Here is a 22,122-nt window from a genome sequence, read left to right as displayed (position 1 = left end):
GCTGGGACAGCTGTGTGAGCCATAGCTCAGGCGTTTACCCACTCAAAACTGATAGAAACCTCCACAGATGGAGGCTGAACAACCTCTCTGGGCAGACTGCTCCACTGACAGACTGTCCTCAGGGAGAAAAAAACGTGTTTACTTATCTCCAGTCTGAACCTCCCATGTTGATCTGGGGCCATTGCCTCCTGTCCTCCCACCACACACCACCATTAAGAGCAAGTATTTTCTTTTTTCCTCTAAGTACTGAAGGGCTGCCATTACATCCTATCTGCTCTCTGGGGTAAGCATCTCATTTTAGTAAAAATGTAAAGCTCTTCTGAGCTGGAAAATGTTATGTTTTAGAAAGAGAAGACTTGTTTTCTCACTGAAAAACAAACATAACACTGAGTGTTTTGCATGCTACAGACACCACTTTGGTGCTAACCTGGAGCAGTGCTGATGATGTTTCACTTCACAAATGCTTCCCAGCACTGTGCACTTTCCAGCACGTGTCTCTAGGTGCCACTTTTACACATAAGCAAATAGGCTTTAGAGAGCAAGTCCTACAAGGAGCAGCTGAAGGAGCTGGGGAAGGGTCTGGAGCCCCAGGAGCGGCTGAGGGAGCTGGGAAAGGGGCTCAGCCTGGAGAAAAGGAGGCTCAGGGGGCCCTTGTGGCTCTGCACAAGTCCCTGGCAGGAGGGGACAGCCGGGGGGGTCGGGCTGTGCTGCCAGGGAACAGGGACAGGAGGAGAGGGAACGGCCTCAGGCTGGGCCAGGGCAGGGACAGGGGGGACAGCAGCAGGAATTTCTCCATGGAAAGAGGGGCCAGGCCTTGGAACTGCCCAGGGAGGTGTTGGAATCCCCATCCCTGGAGGTGTCTGAGGAAGGTCTGGACGTGGCACTCAGAGCTCTGGGCTGGTGACAAGGTGGGGATCGGGCACAGCCTGGACGCGATGATCCTGGAGCTCTTTTCCAACCTCAGTGCTCCTGGGATTCTGTGACTTTATTTGAGCCAGCTAAGGATACAAATTCCTCAAGCTGATGGCAGCAAGGCCAACCTTGACCAGGATGCCCAGGTCACAGTGCCAATTAAGCAATCCATTAGGGGTGAGGGGGAACAGTCTCTTGCAGAACCACCCACAGGAGACATCTGAACCGCCTGTGGATGAAGATGCAGCCCCACCACCCCAACCTAAAGCAACCTCCTCCAGAACCATCCTTGTGTCTATTTTGGTCTGTTGCTTGTTCCCAAAATCCTGAGCTTGGACATTCACCAATAGTAGCATCACACTGGACTAGGAGCAGGCACTGGCAGAATTATCCTCCTGGTGCTTGCTACCCATAACATCGTAGGGATACAACTGAGTTAATTCAGTTATTGCCCCCTGAATACCAAGAGCTTGTACATCCATTGAATTATATTAACTGTATCCTGAGCACCACACGAAAACCTGAATTTGAAAGTCCGAAGGCAGAGAAGTGAAGAGGGATGAGTTGAAAGGAGAGCCAAGTAGGGACACAGAGTCTTGGATACACCTCTTGGAAAGATGAAGGCATTTCACCACCCAGAGCATCTATCACACTCTCACTATAGCAAGTCAGAGAATAATTTTGTGCTCTATCTAAAGAAAACAGTCAATCACACAGTATAATCTAGAATTTCATTTAAATTTCATCCTGCAAAAGGCAACAGGAGACCAAGGCCCTGAGCAAATCCAGTACCTACAGGATGGTGTGTGAAACAGATCAGCTGAGCACAGGAACTGCCATCCCAGCACAGACAGCCTTCTCCAGGGCTGTTAAATTCTCATCTAAGGCATCAGGTAAATATGAAACAGTTTCTGAATGTCTTGTAATGATTAAACACTTAGCTGTTTGCAGGGGGAGAAGAGTCAAGCCAGGAAGCTTCCAGGTGGATACATCTCACCCAGCACATCATGACCAAGGGTGAGCCTGCTTAGAGAAGCTTTGCCCAGCTTTCAGGGCACTGCTGGAGCTGTCTCTGCACTCCTGAATCACACTGTGCTCACTGGGAGCACTCAGCCTGCATCGGGTCAGCTGGAGGGAAATGCCTCCCTGCTGCTGGATTACATTTACAGCCTTCTTCCTTAAAGGCCACCACCTGCACCACCTGCCTTTCGAGGACATCACATCTGTAAGGTCCCTGCAGACTAATGGCCAAGCTTTCCTGAAGTTACAGGGAAGAAAACTGGGCACAAACCATGACCAAGAGGTCAAACAGGGCTAACAACTGCTACCTGCTCACAGTTGCTGCCTGTGATTCGTCTCTGAACTATGGAGGAAGAAAAGGACTGGCCTTTTGCTTCAGCTGTTAACCTGCCTGAAGTTGATTCAAGCCATGTCTTTACTTTTTCTACATTTATTTTGGAAGCACCAAGATATTTTTGTTCATTTTACAAACCCACTACTTACCTCTGCTTTTTAATTTCTTTCTCTTTTCACTGTTTGGAACTGTAATTATTTAAATCAAAGCAAGTCTAAGATGAAAATTGCACAAAGACCCTAATACTACAAAGTAAGGGTGCTCACTACTAGCAGAGTATATCTATGAATTATTAGAACCTGAATTAGGAATTAGTCTTCATTTCAGAGGCACAAACCCCACATGCTGAAACCCAAAAAGGTGACTCCAGCAACCCACACAGACCTCCCAGTTACAGGAACAGCATTAAAAGGGGGGGGCAAGCTCCTCAGCAGGAGGAAGAGCCCAAAGCACGTTCTGCTGCTCTAAAGCTGAACGCATTTTTTCATCTGCAGCTCCACTTACTTGAAGGGGAGTTTCTCGTCGTTGGGCTTGATGCAGCGCACGTAGTGTGGGGTGGTGGCGTTCAGGGTCTCCATCAGCAGGTGCAGGGAGTTGCGGAACTGAAAGGCAAAACCACTCATCTGGAGGAGGTGCTGCAACCCTGCAGCCCCAGGCAGCAGCTGCCACGAGCCACCCACAGGTGTGACGCTGTGTGACAATTCAGAGAAGACACTGCGGGGTCGAGGGCTTCCAGCTCAAATAGGTTCATGAGAAATAAAGCTTGGGACTCTGCCCAGTTGGGTCTTTGACACGTCTCCAAGGATGGAGACAGCACAACGTCCCTGTGCCCCTGCTGAACCTCTAAACTGCCCACAGGGGAAAAAACGCTCCTTTTCTGAAGCTGTTTCAATTTATGGGCTCCACAGTACACTGGAACACTGCCCAGTGAATCCCAGAGTGGCCTCCACCCTCACCAGACCATGCCTCAGCTGCTTTCAGTCAAGACTACTCAAGCCTGCTGCTCCAGAGACAGTGCTAGAAGTCATCCAAAATGCAACAGCTGAACACAGAGATCACGGGAAAGTCTCTTTCCACCCCAACAGCTTTTTATTTACCTCTGCTTCAAACTGAAGAAACAAGATCTTAACTGGATTGCTCTGCTGTTAGTGACTCACCCAAATCTTACATTACCTGGTGTCCCACTGTTTTCCTGTGCTCCTTGTTGGCAGCTTTGAAGGCTGGCCTGGCAGAGCGGACGCTGATCCGGGGTGTTCCCTTCCGCACGGCAGTGGCAGGCATAGCTTCCTTCTCCTCCTGGAATAAGTCTGCTACCATCTGATACTAAAACGAGAGAAAACACTTGAGCACCTCTGGCCCTGCTCACTGGGGAATGAACCCACCCACCAGGTCATCACTCAGGTCATTTATCACCCATCCTAAACCTGGAAGAGGAAAAAGGGCAAGAAATTGGAAGCAAGAAGAGTTGCCTACATAAACTACATCAGCAGGACCATTCTGTGCTGCAGTTCATGAAACCTTGAAATGTACACATTAAATCAAACTAGCCAAAAAAACAAAAAAACAAAAAAACAAAAAAAAAAAAAGAGGCTGGATTGCTGAAGCCTTGCCAAGGCACAAAACCTCCTGAACATGACTCTTGCTCCTAAGGCTTTGTTTCAGGGTTTATCCAGGGTTTATCCTGCCCCAGCAAGGATGCTGCCTGCACAGCACATCCCCCAGGAACAGGACCTCCTGTGAGGACAGGTGGCAGCCAGGCCCCACCCTGGCCCCAGAGCCACCCTTGTTTTTCAAAAAATTAAGGGACATAAACACTTCCTCCTTAATTACCCACCTTTCAGGGCAGCACTGCCATCCCACAATCTTGCAAGTACCACATCTAACCAGATCCCTAGTTCTGGAATGAACATTTCTGCTTCATAAACAACAACTGAGCTGGAAAATACAGTTAATGCCTTCTTTATTATTATTATTATTTAGGGAGCAGGATATTCAGATTTACATTAGGCTGGGGAAACTGAATATTAAGTAAGCCACCATAAATCTAGCCTGGTTAGCAGGGCTGTTGAATTTTCACGTCTTGAATCCACCTACGCACCCACACTGGCCACAGCTGCACCTAAATTCAAAGGGGAGATCCTTAAATGCAAAAAAGCCTCTCTGTCAGCAGGTGGGATGTCACATATCACCAACTGAGCTGGGCTCCAGCCTGGTGACACTGATAAAGCACCCACGATGCCCCCCAGCCACACAAATGCTGGAGCACCTGAAGGAGAGAACCACATCCCCACATCCATGGCACACCATCCCCAACACATCCACCCCAAAACCACCAGCACAAGCCAGGGACAGCTGCATGGCACTCTTGCCCCCACCTCAGACTCCTCCCAAGGCCCAACCTGGTTGTGTTTCCATTAAGATCCCAGGAAGGGTGCTGTGGTTTACCATTTTTTAGACATAAATGGACAGCCCTGTGCCGTGAAGGGCTGCCTGGCTCTCTGCCACATCCCTGGGCTGAGACAGGAACACTTCCAGCCCTGTCCTGTGGGCTGTTCTCACAGCTTGCTCCTACAGGAGCCTCAACACGACTGTGGGAGGGAAATTATTTCCATTACATGACCAATTTCTTGCAGGCTCCACGACAGCGCCAGCTCAGGATCTGCTTCATAGTCTCAGCTTTCACTGCTATCTCTGCAGCTCACTCAACTCCTACCAAAATAAAGGCTCTCTCCCTCTTCACCTGACCTCCTACCCCTAAAAAAGACATCCTGACAGTTGTGGATGACACATCTGGGATGCTCTGACTCCTGCAAACAGGAGTGGAGGGAGGAGGAGAGGAGGGAGGCATGGATGGCACATGTATTGATGAAAATATCCAGCACAGGATACAACCTCACACCTGACAATGTGGTAAAACCTCTGGATGTAATTTTGGGTTTCAAAATATCTTCTCAACACAGCTGGAGTGTCACTGATCCCTCCATCCATTTGGTATTAGTAACAGCAGTGCTTGTTCCTGAATGAGTGTGCTGGAGAAGGATCTCAGAGCCGAGCTCTCAGCTTGCAGATGCAAAACCTGGTGGAACTGAGATCATCTCTAGCAGGAACCATTCCACTGGTTCTGGGGCATGAGCAAGAGGGGCAGATCCCTCCTCCCCAGTTGGCAGAGTCAAAACCATTGCTGCATTACTTGTAATTACAGAGAACTCGAAAATAATACCTTCACAGCATGCCCATATGCCTTCCATCAGCGTTCAAATAATTTCCCTCAATTCAAAGAACATCAGCTCTCAACTGCTCCAGCTGACCAGTGCTTACAGAAGTAATTAAATGCTTCATAAAGTCTCTTTCACCATCTTGTTGATGGCAGTAATTGCATTCTAATTAGCAGAAGGCAGTTCTGTCTTGGTGGGAGTGCTTTGTCAGCGATGGCTTGCTGACAGGGAGGTGCCCAGGTCCTTGCTGCGTTAAATTCAGTGTTCCCTCTTGCCCTCTGTGCTGCTTTAGTGGGAATGCAAAGAGTGCACACTACTGTGTGCCAGCCTGATCCTGAGGACAGGACAAAGTCCTCTGCAGCACAAATCTGAGCTTTAGTTAAATTTACACATTTATGTAGCAGACTCAGCACTGCCACTGCTGCTTTTTCTGGTTCAGAGATACCAGATTGCCTTTTACAGCAAAACAAAATTGTTTTTAATTGCTTGTAGCCCCAGAGGGCAAATGGCAGGCAAGTGACCAAAGTATCAGGGTAACAATCTGTTGGCAAACCCGAGTTAGGGGCAGCAAGAGCAGATCGTCAGGTGTTGAAAGATTTGTGAGAGGAATGTGAGAAAGCTCCTGCTGCTCTTCTTCCCTGAGCAGCAGGGGATCAGCACAGGCTGATAAAAGCCACTGCTCCCATGCTGCTAGGGGAATGGCTTAGAGGCAGAAATTCAACAACTATCTCCCAAAGGTTCTCAGACCCAGGTGTATTTCAGAGTGTTCTGGGCTGGGTCAGGGCAGCTGGGGCTGCTCCATCCCTGGAAGTATCCAAGGCCACGCTGGATGGGGCTTGGAGCAGCCTGGGATAGTGGAAAGGGCAGGGGTGGCACTGGATGGCCAACCTAGCAATCAAAAGAAGGTCGAGCCTGCTCTGCTGTTACATTGTGGTTCCTATATGCGACTAGAGAGCCTTTATTTTATATTTGTTTTTAGGGAACAGTTTCCAGGGTCTCCACCACTCTACACCACACTACTCCAGTGAGTTACAATCTCTCCTCTACACCAACTGGAAGAAGTCAAACAGAAATCCTTTTCAGACACTGCCGGTTCTGCAGCACTGACTCCAACAGCAAGTTCAGCACTGGCTAAATAATTAAATACATAGCACCAATTATCACTGGAGGTTACCTGGCATTTCTAATGAGCTCTAATCACGCCCAGTTTTTCCCTGGGAAGCTTCCTGAACATGCAGAGCTCTTGATTTGGGCATTATTAAAGCCCAGCTTCACAGTTATTAATTTCACAACTACTCCCATGGATGAGAAAATTGTTCATCTTGCCATCTTCACGTGAATTCCTTGCCACAAAACAGGCCAAGCCACTGGCATCACTTAAATAATTTCCCATTCTTATCTCTTCCAACTTTGACAGGAACAAACTCCTCCTAAAAATAATGTTTCCTCCACCTGCCTTCATCCCACTCCTTATTCGGGGTGGCATTTAGAAGGTCACAGCCAGCAGCAACCCACGGGTGTCACAAAGAGAAGTCTGAATATGAGACACAGCATTTGCAAAATGTAGGGGGTCTCCAAAATCTGTAATGCAAAAATAAAAACAAAAAAATAAAAATAAAAATCCCCAAACCAACTTAACATGCTGGCCTATGCTGTGGAAGGCTTTGAAATGGTTTGGAGGAAAGCAGATGTACTCCTTCCTTAAACCACACAGCAGTTTTGGAGGAACAATGGTGCCCCAGAGTCATTCAGCCTGGATTTTGGCTGCTGGATGGTGAGTTGAACTTTGCAAGGCTGGATTTTCACACTAACTGCTTAATAAAAGCTGCCCTGGGGGCAGATGAGGTTGTTTAAAGTTTCAGTTCATTAGTTGACAATGAAAGACTCAAGGCTGCAGGGAAGAACTTTTGGTCTGGTTTTAAAACAACAAAGGTTTAAAATTCCTTAGCTGTCTGTGCTATTGACACTTTTAACACAGCTGACCCATATGTTCAGAGTGATCAGGAGTATGGTACTGGAAGCCAGTGTAAAATCTGCTCAATTTATACAGAAAACTGTAAAATCTTTGACTTGAAGTCCACTGTCAAATGCTCATTTACTGCAGGCAGGACCCACTCCAAAGCCTTCAGAGCCCCACAGCTCTTCTGCTTCCAACATCCCAACAAATCCACAGCCCATGGAAAATTTTAAACACCAAGAGCCAAAAAACCCTTCACCAGGAGACCTGGCATTCACAGCCAGCCAGTACATCCCTGCTGGCACTTCGTGCAATGAGATGTTGACAAGTTGTTTGTACAATACTCGGGAGAGAGAAGGTAACACTAAACCTTGTAAGACACAATCGACATCAAGCGTGATCCTTAGTATCTGTTAATTTGTTAAAGTTACACATTGGCAGCTGTGTAAAACAGCTCCACAGCAGCTGGAGTGTCTCAGAGCTGTGTCACATTCTGCATTAACTCTAGTTTTTGCACAGTAATTACTGAAGTAATTAGAAGCCACAGGGACAAGTATGATGGATTACAGCTAAGAGGAACAGTGATTTCCACACAGAAGTGGGATAGGACCAGCAAGGCTGCCCACAATACACAAATTATGCTGGTGACAGTGGCTTTTCACCCCACACCCCCATGCTTTTGACCAGCCTGGTCTAGTGGAAGATGTCCCATGGCAGGGAGCTGGAACAAGACGATCCCTAAATTCTCTTCCAACCCAAATCATCCCATAATTCTGCAGGTGATGGGAGATGGGTGGGGAGCTCCAAGCAAGAGTTAAGTGGGATTTACAGTGCCCAAAAACAACCTTGCTCCTAATTGTGGCCCTTGGTGACCAAAAAAGAAGAGGCTCAACAGGTTTGGAAACTACTTTTGCGATGCATCTTGACAGGACACCAACACCAGGGTGAAGGAACGCAGACAACCAGCCACATCCACACATGGGTGTGACTGTAACCCCCAGCACCCTCCTCTCTGCCCCTTTTCCCTGCTGCACACCCCAGTGATTTGGCTCTCTGGTTGCTGTCAGTGGCTGCAGCTGCACGCTCACCCCCTCAGCCTGCTTGAAGTGGCACAGGGACAGCTCAGCTCCAGCCTGGACAACTGCCCTGACTCACAGCTTTTACCTTGCTGGCTTTGAGGATGTTGATCTGCTCCTCATACACGGTGTCCCTGTTCTTCTCCAGAAACCCCTCGCTCTGGTACTCCACCTACCAGGACACAAAGGGAAGAAGCTCAGTGGGTCAAGTCCAAATGCACAGGGACAAGGTGCTCCCACCCCTGCCCTGCCGCCAGGAGCTCACCCAAAAAACCTGAGAGGGGAAAAGAACAACTGGAATTCAAAGGTCACTTTTTATCAAAAGAAGTGAATCTGGGTGAAAGCAAAACCCTTACTGCAAACACTGATTGTTTCCTAGTCATTAAATTGCTGTGTATGGAAGCTGGGGGTAAAAAATGCAAGGATCATCAGGAACACTACACACTCTTTTGTTCACTCCTCAACTCCTTCTAAGTTAATCAATAAACCTCAAAATATGCCCTGCCTAAGTCTCTTCTAGGTCTCTTGGGTTTTGAAATTGCAGAGGGTTGGATTGTAAAGGAATTTAAAATCCAATTAAAAAAATAATTTAGAGAGGACAAAAGAAAATTTCTATTTTTTTCACATTAAAAAAAAAAAAAGGAAAACGTGCTAAGAAATATTGTTTATGAAGGATCCTTATGCAAAACCAGTTGCCTAAAGAAAGGTGAGTACCAACCTTTGTCATGGTGAGTGCCTATGGCACCCAGGGCAAACCTGGTTAGGAGAAGCACCTGTATGGAACCACAGCACCTGGATGTTGTCCAGCTCCTCAGACATACCCCTGGGTTGATCTTTTTGATTTTTTTATAACAAATGTGTGTTTGGGATAACTTCAAGCTTTTGAGATTCCTGTTTGCTGTAACACCTGTCACATCAGGGCTTCAGTGAAGCTGGAGCCCATGGACATGACCCCCGAGCACCAGGCACCAGGATTTGGTTTAGTTCAGTGCCACAGCTGGTGTCTTCTCCCTCAAAAAGGTGGGATCTGCCTGGCATCACCTCTCACTTCCTCCCTGCACTGAGCCTTGCTGACACTCACAGCTCCTGCTCTACAAACACAATTCCCTTCTCCAGCACATTTCCTGCCAAGCTGCCCTTACAGAAATCCATTTCCCCACAGCTTCAGGAAAGAGGATTTTTCTCTCCTGGAGAAGCCACGACAGCTCACAGCTCAGAGCCACAGCTGGGAGGCAGAAACCCTCGGGGCCGATCCAGATGCGAGCACCGAGCCACGGTCCCCACCTGCCTGGCACCACAGTCACCAAGGGCAGCTCACAGGGGCTATCCATCCATCTGTTTTCCTGCAGGAGGCTTTCCTGTCCCTGCTGAGTGCTCCTGGTGTGCTAAACCCACCACAGCCGTGCAGGTACCTTGTCAGCGAAGTGCAGGATGATGAAGGAGGTGTTGGACATGCGAGGTTTCTGGAAGTGCTGGCTGGCGGCGTGGCGGTCGTACAGCTTCTGCGCCCAGTTCTGGTCCGTGCCCTTGGGCACCTGCACGGGGACAGGGACAGTGAAAGGGACAGGGACAGGGACAGTGACAGGGGCTTCTGTGCTCACACACTTCCATGACAAACACACCAAAACTGCGTTTCCAGCAGGGAACACCCAAATCCCGGTTCTGTCCCAGCAGCCAGAACGGCTCTTGCAGGAAGAATTTTTTAAAAAAAGGCAAACCAAACCAACAAGAAGAACTAAACAAACTAAAAAAAAAAAACCAAACACCCCCCCCCCTAAAAAACTAAACAAAAAAAACCACCCTGAAGCAACACAAAAACAAAGAAAAAACCCCAAAACAAAACAAAAGCCAGCAAAGCAAAACAAGCAAAATCAAACCAAAGAACCAACAAAAACTCCAAAACTTCCCCACCAAAAAACCAAACAAAAAGCCCCAACATAAACAAACCCAGAACCAAACAAAAAGCCCCAAAAGGAAACAAAACCCCAAATACCTACACACACAACACCCCCCAAACAACAAAAAAAACATACTAATTAGAACAGAAATATTAAGGAACTATTTTTATACTTGATACATTAACTACTCAGGCACCAACCTTATTTTTTAATACTGTTTTAGGTGACAGAATAGTTTCCATAACTGCAACATGAGACAATATGCATGAAGTTTTGGTTTATTTAACAGTGAAATTGTTCCTTTTGGGGTCTGAGAGCCACCACTGATGGGGTTCATCCCCACCCCATGAATCACTGCTGAGCACAGCAGTGGCTGCACATACACATACCTATATATATTTTTAACAAAAAAATGGATAATTGAATATTTAGGTTAGAAGAAGAGGTGGTTCAGTCTCAGTCAATATTTAAACTTAGATGGGACGAAGCTTAGAACAGAACAACTGTGCAGAAACAGAGAGAGGTCTTGATGATCCATGTGGACTTTACATAGGCTTTTGTATGAAAAATGACAGAGGAAATAGGGACAGAGAGCAGGAAGATGAAAAACATGAGACAGGAGAGGAATACTTCTTTATGCTGTTCTGAAACAGCCTTTGATTTCATGACAGCAAACCAAAACACACCAGAAGGGTTCTGGATACAGGGATAAGCACCTCCTGCCAATCCTTGTAATGAGGGTGAATTTAATGCAGCAGCCACGCATGTAAGACGTGCTCTCCCACATTTATTTATATTTTACAATTTTTAAGTGTAGCCAATTATGGATACACAGACTATATATAAATATTGAAAGGCACTTAGCTATGCAATTATATACATGTTTTATTTATGCAAGGTAAGACTCGGTTATATAAATGTAGATGTGTTTCTTTTCATGGGTTATATTTAATATTTGCATGCAAAAACATCATTTCTGGAGGTACACTGGGTGCCTCCTGGGCAGAACTAAGCCACAGGTGCAGAGCAGGAGCACTGCAGCAACCCTGAGCCAGATTTATCCTGCACCAGCTCTCTTCCAGGGCATCCACTTTGCTGAAAAACCTGCTTATCTCGGAGTTAAACTTCAAAGTCATCACTCCTGCCTCCCAGAAAGAGGGTCTGCCGTACCCTGCTCACCATCCTGCAGCCTGGGTATTTTTAGCTGCCTGGGAAGCACCTGATAGGGACCAAGCTCCAAAGATAAAAATTAATAAGGCCATTATCTGTACTATTATAACAGCTTTTGGTATTACCTTGGCAGTTCGAGGCCCTTAGAGAAACTGAGGAAGTTATTTAGAGGCTATATCATCATTTTTTTAGGGGAAGGGGAAGGGGAAAAGAGACTGCCTTGCAAGTTTAGAACGGAATCTTTAAAGAGAATAAAGCCAATACCAGGAATTGCACAAGGTCACTGCCTGTGCTTCTCTGTCCTCACCATGCCTTCGTCTGTCACGGGCAGGGTCCCCTCCCCTCCGGATTCACTGTCCCTGGTGCTGGCAGGAGCTCCTGCAACCACCATCACACCCACCCTCTGTGGCCAGGGCCAGCCCCACAGGATCCATTCTGCATCCCAGGAGCCAGAACCCCCCAGGAACCCCCCAAGAACCCACCAGCCAGGTGAGGAGGTGCTTGGGACCACCTGGACTAAAGGCTGAGATTCCCTCCACCACCACCTCCAAAAGAATTAAGTGGATAGAAGAAACAATGGTCAATGGCTTAAGGTGAAGGAGGTTATTAGAATATTAGGATATTAGGAATAGGATATTAAATCCTAATTAGGAATTAGGATATTAAATTTCTCCCTGTGAGGCCCTGGCACAGGGTGCCCAGAGCAGCTGGGGCTGGCCCTGGATCCCTGCAGTGTCCAAGGCCAGGCTGGACAGGGCTTGGAGCAGTCTGGGACACTGGAAGGTGTCCCTGCCCATGGCAGGGGTGGCACTGGATGAGCTTCAAGGTTCCTTCCAGCCCAAACCATTCAAGGTTTCTACGATGCAAACCTAATGATCTAAAAGTGAACTCTGAAAACACAGTAGGAACTACTCAAATTTTATTTCTTTACTCCTCAACACTCCAATATAAGCTAAAGCCTGAAAAGTGCCAGGGCTGCTCCTGCACTCCAGAAACACGTTCCACTGCAAGTGATGTGCCTGACTTTAAAGTCATCAGAGCTGACAGCGTGACGTAGGGGAGGCTGTCCCGCCCGAGAGGAAAGCCCAGGGGTCCAACCTCTGTGTATCTGCTGGTGGAGCAGAAATCCCCCCGGACAGGAAGGCCATGTGCTAATTTCTGATGTCCAAAAAACTAACGAGTTCAGACAAGGAAAACACATTTGCTCAGATCCCCAAGTTCGCAGTGAAGCACGGAGACAAGAGAGATGGAAAAGCAGTTGGCCAGAAGCGGAGCACAGCGTTCCTGGCACTTGACAGAAGGACACAGCAAAGGTTAAAGAGCATCTTCTGAGCAGCGTTAGAAAATGCATTTGGCACATTAGCAGCATCACACAGTGGCGACGTGCCATGGAACACAAATGGGGCCACAGAGGAGGTCAAGAGCATGAGGGAGCTCGTGGGTTTGGTGAGACACATCCCCCTTTGGCAGCCTCAGGGTCAGGCTGCTCCACAAGCACAAAGATCCCTCACAAATCTTGGACAACGATGACAGCATTGACACGTGAACCTTTCCAATCAGCCTGTTCTTGACTGAACCCTTTTGGTTCCACTTAATGGAAATGGACGCTTGTTTTTTCATTCATTTTTTCTTTCTCACTCCCATGCCAAGGAGAAAGCAAGGAAACAGTGAGGTAGCAAGACACCTTATGGAGAAACCTGGGCACCCATGGTAACCTCTGACTCTGCTCCCAAACAGAATCACAATATGTGCTGAGCTGGAAAGGACCCACAAGGACCAACAATGTCCAGCCCCTGGCCCTGCAAAGCACAGCCCCAAAAATGCCACTCTGTGCCAAAAAGAGCACTGTCCAAGGCACTTGGGAATGCTGGAAGACAGACAGCATGCCCACACGGCATGCAGTTTCAGCCTGAGAAGGAGGACAGCTCACTCAGCTTTGGCAGAGGCTCAACTGCATTTCCCAGTGTTTTCTGTTTCCCTCTTCAGAGAGTTCAAGTCATTCCACATGTTTCCTCAGAATTCAAAGCATTCAAATTCTTCCAAAGTGCACTGTTCCCTCCACCAAAGTAACTCCCTCTACAAGTGGAACCACACCATAAACCCATTCAGGGTATCCAAGCAATCTTCCCACAACTGGATTTAGAGAAGACAGCCTCCATCTTTCATTTCTTCTGACAGGCTCTAGTCCTTCCCCAGGTTATTTCCCTCTTAGCCCCACACTGACTGCACCCATGCTTCTGGCCAAGGCTTTTCTGAACAGGGGACGTGAACTCTCACTGCTCCTCTGGCATCAGAGCAAAACCAAGAGGTCCTAAAAGCTACAGATCCAGGCTGGTGAAGCTCCCGTGCAGAAAACAGGGAAAAGGCTCTTCAAGGACTCCAGGGTCCCTCAGCAGAGGACACAGGTCACAGTCCAGAGAGATTACAAGGGTTCCTGGGAAGACAAAGGGCCAAAGGAGCTCCAGAAGCCACCTCCAAACTGAATAATTCTAGAACAGCTTCCAACTCCTATGATTACAAAGCTGTTTTTAAAAACCCAAACATAAACATCTCCCTCCAGGAGAGGGATTTTTCACGAAGACATGGAGGGACAGCAGCCAGGCAATGGCTTCCCAGTGCCAGAGGGCAGGCCCAGCTGGGATATTGGGAAGGAATTGCTGGCTGGGAGGGTGGGCAGGCCCTGGCACAGGGTGCCCAGAGCAGCTGGGGCTGGCCCTGGATCCCTGCAGTGTCCAAGGCCAGGCTGGACAGGGCTTGGAGCAGCCTGGGACACTGGAAGGGGTGGAGCAGGGGATGGAGCAGGATGATCTTTAAGGTCCAGACCAAACCATTCTGTGATTCTGTGATTCCGTGATTCCATGATTCTATATCCTAAAGGCTGTTTTAAGAAGTAGGGTTTTTCTCATTAGCTTTCAGGAGACAGGTTTAGTCCTTAACACCCCAACCCCAGTTCAAGAGCTCTCTCTTTCACCACCAATTCTTACATCAATTTTTCCCTAAACAGCAACAAGACTCTCCTAGGACCTACACTGCTTCAGCACGTACCCAGCCACCTCCTCCCCAACCACATGTTAGGGATTAAAAAAAGCCCCATACTGTGAAGCAAGAACATTAGTGACAAACCCTCTGCATTTGCACTAATGCCTCATTATTATCATCACAAATATTCCCCTGATGCCGTTTCACATCCCAGAGTGTTTTCATCCACTGCCGTGGGTTCTAACGAGTTGGCATGTAATTACCTTATTGTGGTCCCACCCCAGGAGGTGAAACACTGCCGTGGGGGTGAAGGTTTTCATCCATAAACTGCTGCTTTCAGTTGACAGGTTTTGCTGAAATGTTCATAAATCTGGAGAACACTTGCAGGTTGTAATAAAAGAGGCGATTACAGGGCCGGTAATAAGGGCCTGTGACTAATGACAGCATCCCCCACTGACAGGTAAACACCCAGATAATTGTCATTTGATGAGAAGGGAGAGGAAATAGTTCTTGTGGTTTTGGGGTTTTTTTGTTGTTGTTGTTTTGCTGGGTTTTTGTTTTGTTTTTATTTGGTTGGTTTGGTTTTTTGTGAGGATTTTTTAGGGTTTTTTTGTTGTTGTTGGGTTTTTTGTTGGTTTTCTTGTGGGTTTTTTTGTTGGGGTTTTTGTTTGTTTGGTTTGGTTTTGGTTGTTGTTTTGTCAAATAATTAAGTATGGAGGGAAAAAGCAATACCAGGTAGATGGTACTGGTGGTACATGGGAGCTGCAATGTCACCACCAGCAATGTCACCAGCAGCAACCAGTGCCAGATACTCCAGAGAGGAGCCAAGGGCGTTACTCTCAACACCAGGAAAACTTCCCTTATGGTCCTTACAGCATCCAGGAGACAGACTGAGCCTTCAAAATTTAACTGGCCCAGCAGCAGAGACCAGATGAAATGGTGCTGAATATCAGGCAAATAATCCAACCTCCTTGCGAACCTGCACTGGCTGAGATACTGTTTTTAAGGACATCAAAATTAAGTCTGATTTGTTCTCGCTTTTAAAGAGATTTCCTGAGAGCAGACTTGAAAAGGGCAAAGCCCCAACTCCAGCTCAGCCCAAAGGTGTAGCCAGAGTGACTGTGGCCCAGACCAGGGCAGAGCTGGTGGGGTGTGCAGGTGGGACAGCCCTGGGAAGGCAGCCCTGGCACCTGGAAGACATCAGACACTTCACAGGTCACCCCTCTTCCAGGCAAACACAGATGCCACGTCCTTTTCCAGGGAAACTTGTCTGAACAATGGATCCCAACCCTTTCCCTCCAATACAATATGACTCTTGTGCTCTCGAGACACCAGACCTGTCCTGCACTCATGGATCCACAAAAAGAATTCCTTGGGTCCTTCATATCACCCTGGCTGCACTGGTGAGGGCCCCTTACCTACTTCAGCTCTCCCAACACTTTGTTTCACTCTTCCCTGCCTTTGCTCAAGAGCACTCAGAGGCCTCCCACAGTCAGGTATTTCCTGGCACAGAAAAGATCCAAGTCTCAATGGAAACCCTTCCTGAGGACAACGGGGGACATCCCACAGCTGAGGAGCCTCCCTCAGAGGCTGAGGCTCCTCACGACAGCCACACCCAGCAGGAAGGCACTCCCCATCCCCTTCCAACAGGACATCTCCAGCATCAAAGAGCTTCAACAGAGGCATCCCAACTTCCCAAGGAAACCTGCCCTCTGACATTCCTTGTTCCTATGTATACTTGATTATTCATGACTGAACAATGTGTCAACAAGGAGTCCAACCTATCTTTTGGACTGTCATCAAGGCTTACCACTCTGGTTTTTCCTCTCAAATTTGAAACAAGATTTTGGCCAGTGAGAGAGAGAGAGAGGGCAAAAGAGAGCAAACTGCCCTCCAACATCTCTGAGGTCTGCACATCAAATGAAGTGAGCTTTACCTTAAAGAGCTCTTGCAAGAGGACTCGGGTTTCCCCTGAGACAAAATCAGGCTTGAGAGGAGCTCCAGCTCCTGGCAGTGCCAAAGATATCAGGTCTCAATCAGTGGCTGTTCCTCAGTACAGCCAGGCCAGGCACACTGGCTGCACATGGTGAGTGCAGGTACAGGGTCTGGAGTGAACACCTGCCCAGGAGGCTCTGAAGTGTTCCAAACCAAAGCAGATGCCACCTCAAGCCTGCTCTTGCCATGAGCACAGCAGCAACACACGTGAAAGGAGATGTTTACCCACCTGAAAGGCACCACAGATTAAAGCCCACTCTTGGATCTTTTATAGAAACAGAGACACTGGTGAAAAGGTGGGGGGTTCTCGTTACCTTGCACTCTTCATCCAGCAGGTCCAGGATCCCAAGCTTGGCCTCTATCAGGTCTATGCAGGGCTGGTTGTCATAGAAGTCTATGAGAGTCCAAGGGATTCCCTCCGTCATGTACTCTTCTTGTTCCAGTTTAAACACGTGCTGGGAGTGGGAGAAAGCAGGGTCACTGAGTGCCAGCAGAGCACAGCCCCTTGCCCCTGTCCCTGCTGGAGTTCAGCATTCCAGGAGCACATCCCAAAGCCACAGAGGTTCTGGGTGCTCTCACAGACAGCCTGCACAGGCTCTGCCATTCACACAGCCCAGCTCCTGGCAAGGAAAATAAAACCACTGCACTGGGAAACCACGGCACAGGGAAAAACAAGGCTTGAAATGACTTTCACTGCAAAACGACTGGAGCTGTCACTGCGCCGAGGTGGAAGCCATATCCTGATGTGGCAATGACACACATATCTCTTGGGCTGACAGAAATCCTCCTCTGCTTTATTGCTCTGCTGATTAAAGCAGTGACCTGGAGCAGGTTCACAAGCTGGGAGCCCAGCCAGGGCTGAGAGTCCGTGTTCCCCGTTGAGCAGGGCTTCACAAAGAGCACCCATTATCCCAAAAGGGATATCAGCAGCAGCATCTGACTGACTTAGGGACACTTCTATTGAAAATTCCTACTTAAAAAAAAAAGTGTAATAAAAAAATCTTCGCATGGCTTACGTATCTCAGACCTCTGCCCAAGCAGATAAATTGTCTCAGGCTATTTCTGAGATACTCTAAAGCATATTAAAAAATGATTTTTCAAATGCACTTTTTTTTCCCTTCAGAGATAGCTTTTTAAAATCTCTTCAAACATGTCATCTTGAAGTTTGAATTTATAAGCCTCAGAAGTGATAGTGAAGACATACCAAGTAAGATAGGAATAGTGCAAATACAATCCATAATTTACTTTTCATTTTTAGCAGCAGTGATCTATCTGATGCATAAGATAGACTGCAAATGTTCATGTCCATGCATATGATATGGTTTCAAAGGGCCAAACTAATCTGCAGTACTTAAATGCTCAAATTTAACAAGTTTCCCCTGCATCCTGAAATTAACAGTACTTTCTTCCCTACTTACAACCAAAGCATAAGACAACTCCTTACTGGTTCCATTTCCAGTGAAGGTAAATGATTGTTTCCAATAAAATAGGAAAATTTCTGGGTTTTGTGAGACACGTCCAAGTGAAAAGTGGGGAGTGTTTCAAATCCTGTTATTTAATACAGACTTTTCATCTCTCAGGTTTAAGCCATGCTTAATGGAAAGGTTTCCACGCCCATAACTTATTTTAATTCACACTGAAAATCAGCATGAGACCATCCAGGTTTTGTTTTAAGATTGAAACAGCACCAGGAAAAAGGCAAATTACATACTTATTCAGAGCAATATGTGAGCCTTCGCACAAACCACATGCAAATCCATTTCCAGGGTCAAGTTTATACACCAAATAAGAAATATTTTCCTTCCTGAAAGGAGTATCTAGATCCACTGCAGTGAAATGTCTGGGAGAGAGGCATCCCAAGGATCCACATAATCTGTCCAGGCTGCAGGTAAATGCTGTTAAGCAGAAGCCAGAAACACAACAACCCTGCCTCGTTACATTTTCTGCTCAGTTTCATGGAACGTTTCCAAGCTGACCTTACCGAGTTGAACTGCTGCTGGAGCTTTTCGTTGGCATAGTTGATACAGAACTGCTCAAAGCTATTCACTTCAAAAGTTTCAAACCTGCAAAGCAATGAATAAATCAGCATTAGGCATTGCTTTGTTTCAAAATCTTCCCCTTTTTTAATTTTTTTTTTATTTTTTTATTTTTCCTGTAAGAGAGTAATCTGTGTGACGGGGAACACCACCTACTCAGGCATCTCTTCCATTCCTCCTACCCCAGATCTACACTTTTTTTTCCTCAAAACATCTATCTTCCCTTGGCACAACTCAAGGGATTCCAGAGGTCCCTCCTGCCACACACGAATGAGACATTTGGCACGACTGCAGCTTCCTGCCCATCAGCTCTGTCTGAGACAAGAAATGTAACTGCCTCTCCTGGGGAAAAATATTATTAAATATTAAGTCCGAATACATTCACTGCAAAGGTGATGAAGAAACAGTAGCTGCTGTCTTAAAAGACCTGGCATGCTATTTTTAATGGAATTTAATAGAGCAGAAAAAGAAGGTATTAAATTTGTAATTATAGCTTCTGTACTGCATCCCTGTTAGCACAAAAATTAGACACACGTGAGTAAGCAACTTCTGGAAGGGAGAAGGGGAAAAATGGTGATTTCAGTTCCAACTACACACTCCTTAGATAAATCTTAGAGGTACCCTGGCGCTGGACTCAGTGCTCCACCTCTTCACCAGGACTTCCACAGCCCCCCCACACCAAAACATTACCCTGCCCTGACACACATCAGCTCCAAAACAGGCCCAAAAATAGCTTCTTAGTCACAATTATAAAGGAAAAAATATGCAGTTTTAGTAACACAAAGTACAGGTAAGGAGCAGGGAGCCAGCAGAGCCCCTGAGGCTGAAGCACACAACATCCAGGGACAGGCACAGGGAGCCAGGCTTGCTCTTAAAACTCAAAGAGGGTATTTTCAGTTACCCCGGGAATTATGTGTTTTATATTTCTATTTTTATGGCACAGTTGGAATGGGGAAGGGGAAAAAAGTCTTTGACACATGACTGTAAGGATTTAACCACGGGGAGAAGTGGGAAGGCTTCCTGTGTTCAATGAGTAAGCTGCTGTAATGATAAATATGTGACTAAATAATTGTCTGGGTAATAGGCACTGTAGGAGCTGGCAGAACAGTCTTTAAACACTGAATAAATGAAGCCCTTTCTTTCCAACCTCTCTTCCTCAAAATAATCAGTACTTCTACCACTCCCTGAGGTGATGCAGTTGTTCCCCGGGTACTTCCAGGTGACAATGCCATCACTGCACAAAATGCCAGTGTCCCTGGGGAAATGCAATGCCAAATGGCAAAAGAAAAAGGGGAATGGGAGAAATGAGCTGGTTTTCTGCTTTTATCACCCCCACAGTCCTTGAGGAAACCTAGGACTGCTTTACCTCTGCACTGCCTCCGCAGCTGGTGCCACCTGTGCCAAGCAAAGGATGCTTAATCCATTCCCTTCCCAGAAACTGGGCTTTATAGTCTTTAATGCAACAGAATCTGGTGCCTGGGACAGCAAATGTTTACATTAAACACATGGCTTGTCCCTCAGTGATGAGTGTGTCCTTGGAGAGCTCCCACTCTGCTCGACCTTGGTTGCGTGGCTGAGCGAATCAACGCCTCCAGCTCTTGCAACTCAAGGAACGTGAAATCCCAGGACCCTTTGGAAACACCAGCTTCCCCACAGCAACAGGGCAGGATTTAGTGAAAACATAGGTGGAGAGGTGCAGTGAGCTAGGTGGAAAAAGGCAATGAGGAGTACATGAGGAAAAGAAATCGGAGTAGAAACTTCTCCCCTTCCAAGACGCCAGATGTGATTTATGAACCCTCCCAGTGAGGGCCAGGTGGGGGCAGAGCTGCTGTACAACTCCAGCTCCAAGGGAGATCTCACCAAGTTGCTAATTAAGGGACTCCAATAGCACAATTTGCTAATTGACAAAGCAGATTAGTCACCAGCCCTACATGTGCGCTCACCAGGAGGCCCTACCTGCTCAGAGGGACTGCAGCATCCTTGGTGGGGAAAGCAAAACAGCGCCTGTTTGGTCTCTATTCATTTTAGTGCACTGTAATTTGGTGGGAAAAATAAGCATATTCACCACTCCAGCCCATCGCTGTGGCTCCCTGGAAGGCACATCCAGTTTGGGGACAGCTCCCGTAAGTAGATTTTCAAAGGGAAAATGCTGTATTTTGGTTTTCCTGCTGCTCCCCATTCTGCTGTGTGACTGGTCTCTCCTAAGTCCTCTGCAGCACCAAGGTTTGTATTAAAATATTTATAGTTCATGAATAAGTGCAGCACACAGCTGGTCGCCTGGGTGTTCACACTTCACATGGCAAACAAGAGGGGGAACAAGCTGTCCCCAACAAGTCCAGGAGTGCCACATGGATCCACTCTTCTGACTGACCTCAGCATTAGTGCTACAGCAAATAACCCCATTTCAATAAACACAGAAAGAAATAAAGAAATAAATACAGAAATTTGAGTGCTGCACCCTCTCACCTCCGTGTTAACAGAGAATGGAGGATGCAAGGTCGAGCATTAGAAAGTTGGAAGAAAAACCCTACAGCTTCTGCACCCTCTGTTTGGATCCCACCCCTAGAAATCCCACCCATAGGGACAATCCTCCCCTAGGAGCACCAGGACAGAGAAGCTTTGAGGGTGTCAAGGATGTGCTGTGAAGATGCCTGTGGGCTCCCTGCCTTTCCAGCTCAATCCCTCTCCCAAAGGGAAGGAAAAAACAACATCCATTTGGGGGAAAGAAATCTCACTGTTATGAAAAATGCATTGAAAACTCAAAAAACACAAGAGTTAGGAGAACCAAACCCTTTTAAAGTTCAGCAGAGTCAGGCTATCATCACCCATATTCCCTGTGTTGTTAATTACTCAGCATTTAGACAGCAATACCCATTTATGAAAGGGATTTACGGTCATTTTAGGACACCAGACTCTCTCAAGCACTTCAGCCAAGAGCATGGACACCTTCCCCTGCAAATCTGCCCCTTTAGCAGGACCTGCAGGTCCTTGTGAAAAGCCCTGCTGGTGTCACCAGGGCTGTGAAAGCATCTGCTGGCCCACGCACTGGACGTGACGCACAGACCGCCGGCTGAAGGAGGTTTTTTCTTCCACACTAACAGATTTTCAAGCCCAGCTTAATCTTTCATGAGCCTTATCCTCAAGTCTCCTTTCATTCAGGTTTCTGAAAGTCTGATCCTCTAGCTCAGGCATCCGATTTTCTGTATGGACCCACCATCCCCCAACAGGGCTCCATCTCAAAGCTTTATTAATCATATTCCAGCCAGCAGAAAATTCTGTTTGTAGGGACAGAGACAGGAAACAGCTTCACTGTCTCATACAGTCTTTGAACAAGACTGTGCCATATTTAAGGTCTTCCCAAGAGAGCCCAGAAACTTGCAAACCAGAGAGAGCAACCTCATCACTTCAAGCTTTCCCAGTGAAATCCCAAACCAAACAGAACTGTACTGTTATCATCCTTGACAAGCAGTGTTCCTGCAAACCCTGCCACATGACAGCAGTTACTGATGGAGACCAGCAACCTGTGGGGC

General features: G+C 47.1%; 1 protein-coding gene across 1 annotated transcript in view; it reads right to left on the bottom strand.

The window, feature by feature from the left end:
- Nucleotides 1-22,122, bottom strand: part of MYO5B (myosin VB) — a 145,804-nt gene that overhangs the window by 61,476 nt on the left and 62,206 nt on the right. Inside the window, exons 11-16 of the mRNA XM_058827205.1 lie at nt 18,538-18,619; nt 16,871-17,011; nt 9,927-10,049; nt 8,603-8,686; nt 3,440-3,589; nt 2,771-2,868 (exon numbers count right to left, since the gene is read on the bottom strand). Coding sequence (XP_058683188.1) covers nt 2,771-2,868; nt 3,440-3,589; nt 8,603-8,686; nt 9,927-10,049; nt 16,871-17,011; nt 18,538-18,619 — 678 coding nt within the window. The remainder of the gene's footprint in view (nt 1-2,770; nt 2,869-3,439; nt 3,590-8,602; nt 8,687-9,926; nt 10,050-16,870; nt 17,012-18,537; nt 18,620-22,122) is intronic.

The sequence above is a fragment of the Poecile atricapillus genome, chromosome Z, assembly GCF_030490865.1.
Source record: "Poecile atricapillus isolate bPoeAtr1 chromosome Z, bPoeAtr1.hap1, whole genome shotgun sequence".
Classification (NCBI taxonomy): Eukaryota; Metazoa; Chordata; class Aves; order Passeriformes; family Paridae; genus Poecile; species Poecile atricapillus.
The sequence above is the reverse complement of the archived record's forward strand: the minus strand, read 5'-3'. Positions and strand labels throughout refer to the sequence as shown.